General features: G+C 51.4%; 1 protein-coding gene across 3 annotated transcripts in view; it reads left to right on the forward strand.

Annotated features, from left to right (window-relative positions):
* ITSN1 (intersectin 1) overlaps window positions 1-13,316 on the forward strand; it is a 118,880-nt gene that overhangs the window by 32,946 nt on the left and 72,618 nt on the right. For 2 of the 3 annotated variants that reach the window (XM_066545585.1, XM_066545587.1), the window contains exons 5-10: window positions 3,975-4,135; window positions 6,137-6,313; window positions 6,857-6,950; window positions 8,992-9,092; window positions 10,164-10,227; window positions 12,306-12,443. In XM_066545585.1, the coding sequence (XP_066401682.1) occupies window positions 3,975-4,135; window positions 6,137-6,313; window positions 6,857-6,950; window positions 8,992-9,092; window positions 10,164-10,227; window positions 12,306-12,443 (735 nt within the window). The remainder of the gene's footprint in view (window positions 1-3,974; window positions 4,136-6,136; window positions 6,314-6,856; window positions 6,951-8,991; window positions 9,093-10,163; window positions 10,228-12,305; window positions 12,444-13,316) is intronic. The other variant, XM_066545586.1, reaches the window with a different exon arrangement.

Genomic DNA, 13,316 nt, shown 5'->3' on the forward strand with positions numbered 1-13,316 from the left:
TGTCTGTGCTGTTCTGGAGGTGCTTTCCTGTCCTTGGTCATTCTGCTGATGGTGGCTCCTGCTGACTGTGGCAGTGGGAGGAAAGCCTGGCCTGAGTTTGCTGAAGGGTCCCTCCCAGCCGGGGGACACAGGGAACAAATCTGATCAGTGCCTCCCTTCTGAGCCCAGAAAAACGTCCCCAGAATTCCTTCAGAACAGCAGCTTTTGTTAACACTGAGAATTCCTGTGGCCCTTGTACTCCTCATGCCAGGAAAGAAGTCTCAGTGAGCAAAGGAGTGAAGTATTATGGTCTGCCATGGCAGCTTCTGTGCTGCTCTGCCCTTCAGCAGCTCCAGACTCCTCCAGGCTGGTGATCAATTAAGAAGCCTCTAATTGGGCTTTGAGCTGGGCCTGCAGTGGCTTGGGAGATAACTGTGCTTAAGGAATAATCTGCCTTTCTTGAGAGCCCTGAGGAATGGGGCCTCTCAGAGCATCTCCTGTGTGGCCTGGGCATGAAAGGAGAGCTGAAATAATCACTGCCAGCTGCTCTCCATGCTTTTGGGGTTACTCATTTTGTCAGCACAGAGTCACTGGGTGACTTCCCTGTTCCTGACATCTGCTTCCCTCCCCACCTTCCTGAATCTGTGTCCAAGGGGAGGCCAAGTGGGATAATTCTGGGAATTCCTGCACAGGCATGCACAGAGACCTGAGTGCTGCTCACCGCTGCTGGCTGAGCTGTGCCACATCTGGGCCTGTGCAACCCCGGGGGAATTGCTCCATTTCCAGCTGGGTCAGTGCAGATTTGGGAACTGCACAGTGATCCCTGCCTTAGCACAGGGCTGCTTGCACGGATAGGGGCTTTGTGTGCTAATTACAGCATGTTTGTCTGTGCTAATTAGCATGTGCTAATTTCCCATGTTTGATGGGAATACTGCCCGTGTTCAGTTTCTGCACCTCATACATGCCAAAGTAATCAAGCTGGCTTTTCATTCTGCAGAAAAGATGAGAGAAAGGAGGAGGAAAAGATCCATGGGGAAGGATTGGTCAGCACTGAGCCCTGGGGTGGTGCTGAGCCCTCTGCAGCTCTTGTGTTAGATACAAGCACAGGCCTGGCCTGCAGAAGATAATAAATATTTAGTCAATGTTTAATCCATTTACCCTGCACTGGTTCCAGCCAGGCCACAAATGAAACAAATGCAAGGGCACCACATTGTCCCAATTCCATTAGGAGCAGAAATGAGTGGAATTAGGTGGTGTTTGCTGGCTCCCTGCATTTCAGGTGCTGCTTGTTCCAGAGCAGCACAGTGAAATCCAGCAGCCTGACACCAGCTTCTGCAACTAGGAATGGAAATGTGTCCTATTTCAGCAGGAAGAGTTTGTCAAACAAAAGCTGCTTTTTCTTTGCACTCTGTAAAACTGGAGAAATTCTGGGGGCTGCAGAGAGCTCTCTGCACTGATGTTTGTGCTGGTAATTTCAATAATGAAGCTGTTGGTGTAGAGTAAAGGAGTTCACAGAAGGTCAGATGTTGAATGAAAAGCTACAGCTGCTGATGTGAATTGGAGTTCAATGAGAGCAGTGACACTGGTGCACATCAGAGTTTCTGAATGCTGGGGAATTAATGTTTCCCATGGAGGATGCAAAGATTTGCTGTGTCCCAGCAGGAAATGGTGCCTGGAGAGCCAAGGTTCCTACAGGGTGATCTTTGCTCTTCCTGCATTTTCCTGGCAGGGAGAGAACCCACTGAGGGTCTAATAGAGTTAATAAAAGGTTTTTATCTTATAAATCAAAGTATTTGCAGGTGTAGAAGCCACTGGTAAGACTATTATGGGAAAGGCTGGGGAGCTGGGGGTGCTCACCTGGAGAGGAGCAGCTGCAGGGAGAGCTCAGAGCCCCTGGCAGGGCCTGCAGGGGCTCCAGGAGAGCTGCAGAGGAACTGGGGACAAGGCCTGCAGGGACAGCACCCAGGGAATGGCTGCCAGTGCCAGAGGGCAGGGCTGGGTGGGATCTTGGCAATGAGGAATTGTTCCCTGGCAGGGTGGGCAGGGCCTGGCACAGGGTGCCCAGAGCAGCTGGGGCTGCCCCTGCATCCCTGGCAGTGCCCAAGGCCAGGCTGGGCACTGGGGACAGTGGGAGGTGTCCCTGCCATGGCAGGGGTGGCATGAAATGAGCTCTAAGGTCCCTTCCCATCCAAACCAGTCTGGGACTCTGGGATTCAGCATTGTGCAGGCACAGGTGCAGCACGTGCTTTTGAAGGATATCAGTATCTGTGTCTCAGTGTCCTCTCCAGACTTGCTCTAAATGCTTCTCCCAGATTTTCATTCTGTTATTTAGCCCCAGGGCATCAGAACTGGTGGATTAAGGCAGCTGCACCACTGGAAATCCTTCCTTAGGACTTCTGGAGAGGTTTGGAGTGTCTGTGATGGGGATCTAAACCTGTGCTGCTCCCTGCTGGGATCTGCCTCTCCATGGGGGTTTTCAAGTTTTGGGGTTTTTTTTGGAGTGGGGGGATTTCCATTTTGCCACTGCCTTTACCTGGCTGTCTCCTTGTGTATCAGTTACAAACAGCTGTCAGTTCACTGGGGTACTTTTGGAATAACTTTCCACCTAGCTGCACAAAAACTCTCTTTGAGAGGAATTTGATCAGAAATGAAGCTCTGGTTCAGCCACACTGCCCAGGGCCACACCCATGACACAGAAGTAAATGCATGAACTTCAAAATGTGTATTGTTGCAGTGCTGAAATCTGTTCTTAATTCTTCAGAGGAATGCAAAGCAATAAGCATGGTGCTCAGAAGGAAGTGTACAGCTGTTTCTGTTAGTGATGTGCATTTACTCAGGGGGTTTTTGGTGTGCAGTGGCAGGAACTGACACTCTTCCTCCTGCTTCTCTCCCTGCAAGCTCCCAGCCCTATTCCCTGCTGAGCTGGGTTTTCTTAACTAGCAAGGCAAGGAACAAAAAGCAGACTGTTTAAGTCAGACTCCTTTCCCTGAAAGCCTATTCAAGGCCTAGGCTCAATGTTTCATCTTGAGTGCTATTGTTTAATTGAAAACACATTTGCACACTCCCAGATGGAGCAGTGCTGAGGGGAGTCACAGATTTAAAGAATGTTTTATTTTAAGTGGAGCTAAAGTGCAGATTTGCAGACTCAGTGATTTGCTTCTCTGTGGTGCTGTTTCAGGACCCTGTGCTTTCATTGGTGGGATTTCGCAAAGTTTTTGTGCAGCTGCATTTGTTCTGGATGCTTCCTTGTAATTCCTCCAAGAGTTGAAAAGCAACTTCAAAAATATTTAATAGTCACCCAAGGAAAGAAATCAAGGAGCTCTTAAGTCTAAATAGTGTGTTTTGGCCTGGTATAATTTTGGGTGGAAATTAGTGAGAATCTCAGAATCCCAGAGGCTGGCCCAGCCCTGCCAGCCCATGCAGTGCCAGCTGTGCCCCGTGGGCACCTTGTCCCCAGCCCAGAGCACTCAGTGCCACCTGCAGGGGACACCTGCAGGGCTGGGCACTGCAAAGCTCCCTGGGCAGCCCCTGCCAAGGCCTGAGCTCCCTTTCCATGGGCAAATTGCTGCTGCTGTCCAAGCTGAGCCTGCCTTGGCCCAGCCTGAGGCCGTTCCCTCTGCTCCTGTCCCTGTTCCCTGGGAGCAGAGCCCGACCCCCCCGGCTGTGCCCTCCTGGCAGGGACTTGTGCAGAGCCACAAGGGCCCCTGAGCCTCCTTTGCTGCAGCCCCAGCCCCTGCCCAGCTCCCTCAGGGATTCTGCAGCCCCTGCCCAGCTCCCTCAGGGATTCTGCAGCCCCTGCCCAGCTCCCTCAGGGATTCTGCAGCCCCTGCCCAGCTCCCTCAGGGATTCTCCAGCCCTTTCCCAGCTCCTCAGCCCCTCCTAGGCTCCAGCCCCTTCATCACCTCGAATATCCCCACTCATGTGAGCCTGCTCCTGGGGCAGGGCCTGAAGTTGCTCACTGCAGGCTGTAACTGTGCAAACACTGTGTTTTGCAGGGCTCTAGCTGACATGAACAATGATGGGAGGATGGATCCCTTGGAGTTTTCCATAGCTATGAAACTCATCAAGCTGAAGCTCCAGGGGTACCAGCTCCCGGCCGCGCTGCCGCCCATCATGAAGCAGCCGCCCCTCGCTCTGCCCGGTGCCCCAGGATTTGGTAAGATCCCTGTTCTCCTCCATTTTCCTCACTGTTACCTGGGACTGCAGCAATTCCATTGGCCTTTTGCAGTTTCTCCAAGAAAATTTTAGGGAAAAGTGCTTCCAAAAACACATGGACTCAAATCCAGATGTTGCACACGCACTGAGGCGAATTGCACTGGGCTTTTACCTGAGCTGAGCTCCTGTTTGCTTCAGGTTTGCACTGCTCCAAGCAAAACATGGCTCAGGTAGCAGGGCTGGTGCATTCCAAAGGGCTGGAGTTGTGGTTAAACTGTTGGCATTACTGGATCTCCAGCTTTGGATCTCTGCTCTGTCGTTCTTGAGTTTTTACAATCTGCTTTGAGGAGCAGTGCTGCTCTGGTAGGAGCTGAACAGCTGCTGGGATGAAGTATCGCCAAAGTTATCATCATTTCTAGGAAGAGTAGGGAAGATGGGATGGGGAAAGGAAAATAACCAAATAAGGCCAAACCTCTGACACCTTGGTCCTGTCATGAGAGGTTCTTTTCCTTTCTGCTTTAGTCTTTGCTGTGGCTCAGGGTTATTGGTGCCTGGGAATCCTGGAATGGTTTGGAATGGAAGGGACCTTAAAGCCCCTCCAGTGCCACCCCTGCCATGGGCAGGGACACCTTCCACTGTCCTAGGCTGCTCCCAGCCCTGTCCAAGCTGAACTTGGGCACTGCCAGGGATGCAGGGGCAGCCCCAGCTGCTCTGGGCACCCTGTGCCAGGGCCTGCCCACCCTGCCAGGGAACAATTCCTCATTCACAATATCCCATCTAAATGTCCTGAGGAAAGGGAACAGTGCCTTTGATAAACTGCTTGCAGCAGTGTGGTTTGATCCACTGGAACCCCCACAAGTTTTACAGTCAGAAATTCAATTCTTTGGAAGAAGACAATGAAACTGGGCAGAGCCAATGCAGGGTTAAGTGAGCAAAGGCAGAAGGAAATGATCCCCCACAAAGCCCAGCCTTGGGGAAATGGTGATTCCCCTGTTCTCATTGCCTGCAGATTGATGTGAGCTGTTTGCACACCCCTCCTTCTTCCCCTGGCACCACTGACCCTCCTTAACCCCCTGGTTCCCTGCAGCTGTGCTTGCCCTCAGCCTCTCACCCTGTGCTCTCCATCAGCTTTGCCCTGTCTGATCCCAGCCCAGGGATCCCAGCAACCCTGCAGCTGCTGGGCCAGCCTGGGGCTGCTGGGCCAGCCTGGGGCTGCTCCTCCTCTCTGGGGGCTGCTCCTCGTCCCCGGGGGCTGCTCCTCCTCCCTGGGGCTGCTCCTCGTCCCCGGGGGCTGCTCCTCCTCCCTGGGGCTGCTCCTCCTCCCTGGGGCTGCTCCTCGTCCCTGGGGCTGCTCCTCCTCCTCCCTGGGGCTGCTCCTCCTCCCTGGGGGCTGCTCCTCCTCCCTGGGGCTGCTCCTCCTCCCTGGGGCTGCTCCTCCTCCCTGGGGCTGCTCCTCGTCCCCGGGGGCTGCTCCTCCTCCCTGGGGGCTGCTCCTCCTCCCTGGGGCTGCTCCTCCTCCTCCCTGGGGCTGCTCCTCCTCCCTGGGGCTGCTCCTCCTCCCTGGGGGCTGCTCCTCCTCTCTGGGGCTGCTCCTCCTCCCTGGGGCTGCTCCTCCTCCCCGGGGGCTGCTCCTCTCTGGGGCTGCTCCTCCTCCTCCCTGGGGCTGCTCCTCTCTCGGGGCTGCTCCTCCTCCCGGGGTCTGCTCCTCCTCCCTGGGGCTGCTCCTCCTCCTCCCTGGGGCTGCTCCTCCTCCTCCCTGGGGTGCTCCTCTCTCCGGTCAAGGCGCACAGTTCGTTCCCTCGGTAGCAGATGCTGCTGGACAGCTGGGGGCGGTGCTGCCCCGCTCTGGGGCTGTCCCCGTGTCCCGTTCCTGTCCCTGCAGTGCCACCCCGGGCCGGGAGGGCTGTCGCAGGGCTGGGAGGTGCCGCTGGAGGTGTCGGTGACCCCGCGGGCGCCGTCTCGGGTGTGCGTCAGAACCAACGTGTGCTTTTCTCGCCCGTAGGTCTCGGGGGCATTGCCAACATGCCACCCCTCAGCAGTGTGGCCCCGGTGCCCATGGCATCCATCCCAGTCGTGGGGATGTCCCCCCCGCTGGTGTCCTCTGTCCCTGCCGCCGTCCCTCCCCTGGCTAACGGAGCTCCTGCTGTCATCCAGCCCCTGCCTGCTTTCGCTCACCCCGGTACGCCGCTCTCACTCTCTTCTGCTGCTCCTAACAGCTCCTCCCCTGCCTTTCCTGGGACGCGTGGGATTGGCCACTCCAGTGATGCCTTTGGGGAAGGACTGTGCTTTGCTTTAGCCCACTTGGCACACTTGGAGAAGAGCTAAAAGGAGGAATGTGGACATGGCCTCCCGCAGGAGTCCCTCGTGGTGAGAAAATAAAGCAGCGCTTGGAGAAATGAACTTGCCAGGAAGCTGTTGCCTGGAAATTGGGCCTCTCCTGTCTCTTTGTACTGCTGTTTGTTAGGGTGACTTTAATACTGGACTACATGTACCAAGATATAATTTGGTATCAACAGGGTTTCCAGCAAGCTGTGGAAGTAAAAAGATAGGATGGAAATGCCCTTGTGTTTCCCCCTGTCCTGCTGGTCTCCCTGATTTTGATATTGTTAAAAAGTTCCCATCAGACCCACAGTGCTTGTACTGGAGTTAGGAGTGAGTGAATGTCAGGGAGTGTCCTGGGTCACTGTGAACAGCAATAAATCCCTGTTTTCTCTCTTCCCAGCCACTTTGCCAAAGAGTTCTTCCTTCAGCCGCTCGGGGCCGGGAGCTCAGCTCAATGCAAAGCTGCAAAAGGCACAATCCTTCGACGTGGCCAGGTGGGGCTGGGGCACGGAGCTTGGGTCCCCAGGGCTGGGGAGACTCCTTCCCTTGCCCAAAGTGCTCATCTGAAATAATAGTTCTGGCAGAAACCAGTTCTGCAGAGGCTCCACTGCAGCATTCCATGTGGTGCTGCTTACTCCACCTTATTAATGCTCCAGGAGCAGGGAATCATGGAAATGAAGTAATTAACTATTAACAGTGATGACATTGTCTTCAGTTGATTTTTAGAACAGCATTTGCTTCTATAAACAAAACCTGCATCCTGCACAGGCACTCCTGGTACTGGGAAAACAAGACAAGTAATGCATTATTTAAAATTAGCAACTGCAGGGTAATTGCTGAAAGCAAAATATTTCATAGGTCTCATATTTTAAATGCACTCCACATCACTGTTTCTTCTATATTCTTCAAATTCTGTGTGAAAAATCACTTTAAGGGCTTTTAGATTATTCCAATGCCTAGAAAAATGTGTGTTGGGTAAAAAGGGTTTTACTGTGGTTTAAAAAAATGGATCTAAGGAGGCTCTGAGAGGAGTTAAGAGAGGGATTTCCCAAAGTCCTTATAAATCATCTCTCTCATGGATCTATGGCACAGGTTTTTTGCAAGAGGAAAATGGCTTGGGACATAATTAAATGATCTGGTTTTATTTTGATTTCCTTCTACAGGCTTGTCTATTGCCCTGCTATTAGATAAGTGACACTACTCAGTATTGATTTGGGGTATTGACTCCAAATAATTTAAAGTCTTTCAAAACAAATAATTTTCTCTCTGAAACCTAAACTGGCCAGGAACAGAATAGGGATGCTCTGGTATAATTTATGTGTAACACAGAAATTAAAATGTGTGGAACCCCCAAATCCAGCAAAACTGAGGAGGAATTCCTATGGGTAAAAATTAAATATTTGGCTTTTTTTCTTATCTTCATCATTGAAGAGGCAGCTTGTTTTTGCTTTGCTCCCATGAAGGGCTTTTATTAAAGCTCAAGAGTTTAGAAACCAAAAATAAAGATAGAGAAACTGGTTTGTGTCTTGTCATGTGAGAATGGTATTATAAGGTCAGAAAAAGGACAAAGTTTGAATGTGCCTAAAGGCAGAAAAAGTCTGCTCCTTGTTTTTCAGAATTAGGATTTCTCAGCCACCAAGCCTGGGAAATTAGAGCTGCAAATCAACTCAGCCTGTTATGGAAATGGATTAGAACTGGGAATATTACATTCCTCACTTGTTCCATTAGGAGAACCTTTACCTTCAAGTGTGGCTTTCTCACAACTTTTTTTTTTTACATTTCCAGTGTATTTTACATTTGTTTTCCTTCAGCAGCTCTATCTGGCTAAGAGAAACAGTTAAAGACAGAGTAAAATGTTACTCTGCATTTCCTGTTACATGTTTAGGTAAAATCTTGTAGCTCCACTGAACAATTTAGGTTCCTTCATTCTCTGCCAGTAAAAAAAAAAGTGAAACTCTTAAAAAAAAAGCAAACATCTTCCAAGAGTATGAATTGTGATAAATGTTTGCAAACAAGAGGTTAAACCTGTGGTGGTTTCAGGAATAACAGGGAATGTTAGATCATGGAGTCATGGAATGGTTTGGGCTGGGAGGGGCCTCAAATCTCACCCAGTGCCACCCCTGCCATGGCAGGGACACCTCCCACTGTCCCCAGTGCCCAGCCTGGCCTTGGGCACTGCCAGGGACCCAGGGGCACCTCAGAGCCTCCCCACCCTCCCAGCAAAACTGGGGGCAAGAACATTTTCAGGCACAAAACTTGATCTCAGTGCAGCACTTCAGCCTCTTGTGAGGGGGCTGAGGCCCTGGCACAGGGTGCCCAGAGCAGCTGGGGCTGCCCCTGCATCCCTGGCAGTGCCCAAGGCCAGGCTGGGCACTGGGGACAGTGGGAGGTGTCCCTGCCATGGCAGGGGTGGCACTGGGTGGCTCTGGGGTCCCTCCATCGCAAACCCTGCTGTGATTTATGACTCTGTGGTTGTTCCATGACCTTCCTGAGATGAGCTCTCCAATTGTGCTGTTCTCCCTGCCCTCCCTGCAGCTCTCCTGCCGTGGCAGAGTGGGCTGTGCCTCAGTCCTCACGCCTCAAGTACCGGCAGCTCTTCAACAGCCACGACAAAACCATGAGTGGACACCTGACAGGTACTGCCACAGCTTCTCTTGTCTTCTTGTTTCGAGCTCTAAGAGCCAATTTTCTGCCCCTGAGGGTGTTGTTCACATAGTAAGAGGCTCATCAGTGTTTTTCTGTTTGAATCCTCCAAGTGCTTAAAGCTCTTGTTTAGAAGCAAATACTCATCACAGCTGGGATCATTTCAGCACCATTTTTCATTTCTTTTCTGCAAAGCTGACCTTGGGAAACGTTTCTGGAAAAGGGCACAGTGGGTTCTGTGAAAACCTGTGCAGCCATTTCCAGTGCTTGGTTCACCCATGTGGCAATCACATATCTTCTGAACAGAGAGAGACACAGTTCTCTCCCAGGATTTTCCCTTCCTGGGAAGCTGTGAGAAGCTGTAAGAAAGTTCAGAGAAGAGAATAAAAAACAATTCTTATCTCCATTTGCTGCAGCTGTTGTTGTGCACATGTAGAATGTGTTATGGAGATTGTCTACCAAAAGGGAGTTTCTTAATTAGACACTGGATAGGGTTTAGGTAGATTGACCAATTAGGTTAAAGCTGTATCTGACAGTCTGTAAGAGTTACAGGTTTCTTAATAGTATAGTATAATATAGTATAGCTTAATTAAACAAATGATCGGCCTTCTGTAATCATAGAGTCAATGCTAATTATTTCCTGTGCAGGGCACCTTTACCATCATACACCCTCTGCTGGGAACAGTGGCCACTTCCAGGGAGAGACTAGAACTGGTCCCCTGGCTTGATTTTACCACTTCTGGTGCATGTCTTTGTGGTTTAGAGTTTTCTTGGGTTTCAATCTGAGGGATTTGGTTGCCCAGAGCAGCTGGGGCTGCCCCTGCATCCCTGGCAATGCCCAAGGCCAGGTTGGACACTGGGCTGGGAGCACCTGGGACAGTGGAGGTGTCCCTGCCATGGCAGGAGTGGCACTGGGTGGGCTCTGAGGTCCCTCCATCCCAACCCAGGCTGGGATTCTGTGGCTGTTGTGCAGAAGTGAAGTGTTATTTCTTGGTTATTGGGGGAGCCAAGTTCCTGCTGCTCACATCTCTTGCTTATTTTGTTAATATTTGTTTCCCTTCTAGGTCCCCAAGCAAGAACGATTCTCATGCAGTCAAGTTTACCCCAGGCTCAGCTGGCTACAATATGGTAAAAGAAATGTTTCCATTTCCATCAAAACACCAACTCTGCTGAAACCTCTGCACTGGAGCCCGTGGGGTTTTCTCCATTCTCAGTCTCACTGATAAATCACATGTTGCTCTTTGTGCTGTGTAACTTTATAAACCAAACCTGCACTTCTGTGCCTTTACTAATATTATTCCACAAGAGCACCAGGAGCATCTTTTGTGTGATGATTTGGAAATTGTGGTTCAATGCTGGGTTTTTAGGCAGAGCAGATGTTCAGCATCCTGTGCCTTCCACATCCCCTGACAGAGCACCAGGGGAATTTCCCTTTGCACAGCTGGTAGAACAGGGAGCTTAACCCAAGGCACACTTTCTGTGGGGTTTCTCTGCCTTTTCCATGGGTACAGGAGGGCTGATTTCCCAGGGACCTGTACAATCATGGATTTTAAAAGCATTTGTCTCAGCTTCCCTTTTGCCTTCCAACTTGTTGTTTGCTGAACTTTATGATGTTTTTATTGCCCCATGGGAAGTTGTTCCTAATTAACTCCTGTCCTTTGGGAGTGTTTGCTTGAGAAGCATTGGAGCTGGCCCAGGGCTCAGTGTGAGGATGGCAGTGGTGCAGTCACTCTGACAAGGCCATTCAGCTGCACTTGTTCTCTTTGCAAAGCACTGGCAGTTGTGTTATAAATTAAAAACCACTCTTTCCTTCTCTGTCTCCTAACAAAGGGATGAAAACAAACCAGCCCAGTCCCCCAGCAGATGATTAACCAAGAAATGCTCTGCTTTTGCCAGCCTTGGAGTGCTTGTGTGGGCAGGCAGCTGCCACCAGCTCACTGCAGGAGCTGCAGGCAGGACTCACTCAGCTGGGCCAGTGACAGCTGCCAGTGCACTGAGATGGGGAAGGGACATTGCAGCTCTTGTTGCTCCTTTCCTGGGCCCTGCTCTGGGCTGAGGGTTGCCAGCCTGTGCTGGGGCTGGAATCCCTGGCTCAGACACTCCAAGGGAAGAGGTGGTGATGCTCAGCCTCTGGGCTGTCCTGGGAGCTCTGACCCAGCTGATCTCTCATTTCTGTGCATGGTGCATTCCCAGTCTCTTGGCTTGTTCCTGTGCTCCAGCCTGAGGAGTTCAGTGCCACAGGTGTGCATGGAGTGAGGCTGGGATTGTCTCCCAAACCTAAATCCCATCAGCAAAGTCCTGTGCCTTGGCACTGCAGAAGGATTTATCACTTACTTCCCTTGGATTTTCACAGTGCCATGGGAGATGTCCCTGCATGGTTAGAGTGCAGCATGCTGGAGAAACAGCTCCTGAGCTAAGGGACCCACAGGGATCATCCAATCCCACCCCTGCCCTGCTCAGCCCCCACCAAGCCCAGCCTGGGCATCCCTGGCAGCCTCGGGGCTGTGCCCATTCCCTGGGCAGTGCCAGCACCCTCTGGGGAAGAACCTTGCCCTAAAACCCACCCTAACTCTGCCCTTGCTCACTCCATCTGCTCCCTGGGTGCTGTCCCTGGCTGTTAATTTTGTCCAACACCACCTTAACAGAAGTAAAATCATAAAATCATTTTGTGCCTCTCTTGGAGCTCTGCTTTGGGGCCACCCAGAGACATGAGTCTGTAATTTTTGATATGTGCATAATGCCAGGGTGGCTTGGTGCTTGTCGGAACTAGAACATCAATGGCTTTGATTGCACTGCCAGTGGGTGCCCTGGAATGTGAGACAGGAGCTTCCAGGGAGGAAGGAGACCAAACCTAAAAGTTCTGCCAAACACCTGAGCTGGTTCTGTTGGGTGTTCATGAGGTGTTCAAGAGAACTCCCCTGGTTCAAGGTCCTTCTCTGGCACAAAGGAGCTCCTGGCAGCACCCAGAGCAGGTGAAGGAGAAGCTGTGGCTGCAAGGTTGGATTTCAGACAGACAGCCACGAGAAATGGGGGAAATAAGGAAGCATTTGGGCTTTGCTGTTCATTTGTTTTGAAAAAGCAGAGTAATGTGGAAAAAAACCAGAAAAATTGAATGAATTTAGAACTGTTGTATGTTGAAGCAATGCCTTTGAACAGTGATTTCTAATAATTAATAATTTCCTTGCTTTTCACTTCCCTTTAACAAGGAATCTCTCTGACATTGATCAAGATGGGAAGCTGACAGCTGAGGAGTTTATCCTGGCTATGCACCTCATTGATGTAGCCATGTCTGGTCAGCCACTGCCTCCTGCCCTGCCCCCAGAGTACATCCCACCTTCATTCAGGTACCTGCCCATCCCTGGGAGTTCAGTCCCTTCATTCAGTCACTGCCCATCCCTGGGAGTTCAGTCCCTTCATTCAGTCACTGCCCATCCCTGGGAGCTCAGTCCCTTCATTCAGTCACTGCCCATCCCTGGGAGTTCAGTCCCTTCATTCAGTCACTGCCCATCCCTTTGGAGTTCAGTCCCTTCATTCAGTCACTGCCCATCCCTGGGAGTTCAGTCCCTTCATTCAGGTACCTGCCCATCCCTTTGGAGTTCAGTCCCTTCATTCAGTCACTGCCCATCCCTGGGAGTTCAGTCCCTTCATTCAGTCACTGCCCATCCCTTTGGAGTTCAGTCCCTTCATTCAGGTACCTGCCCATCCCTTTGGAGTTCAGTCCCTTCATTCAGGTACCTGCCCATCCCTTTGGAGTTCAGTCCCTTCATTCAGTCACTGCCCATCCCTGGGAGTTCAGTCCCTTCATTCAGTCACTGCCCATCCCTTTGGAGTTCAGTCCCTTCATTCAGGTACCTGCCCATCCCTTTGGAGTTCAGTCCCTTCATTCAGGTACCTGCCCATCCCTTTGGAGTTCAGTCCCTTCATTCAGTCACTGCCCATCCCTTTGGAGTTCAGTCCCTTCATTCAGTCACTGCCCATCCCTTTGGAGTTCAGTCCCTTCATTCAGTCACTGCCCATCCCTGGGAGTTCAGTCCCTTCATTCAGTCACTGCCCATCCCTGGGAGTTCAGTCCCTTCATTCAGTCACTGCCCATCCCTGGGAGTTCAGTCCCTTCATTCAGGTACCTGCCCATCCCTGGGAGTTCAGTCCCTTCATTCAGTCACTGCCCATCCCTGGGAGTTCAGTCCCTTCATTCAGTCACTGCCCATCCCTGGGAG

This window comes from Molothrus aeneus, chromosome 2 (genome assembly GCF_037042795.1).
Source record: "Molothrus aeneus isolate 106 chromosome 2, BPBGC_Maene_1.0, whole genome shotgun sequence".
NCBI lineage: Eukaryota > Metazoa > Chordata > Aves > Passeriformes > Icteridae > Molothrus > Molothrus aeneus.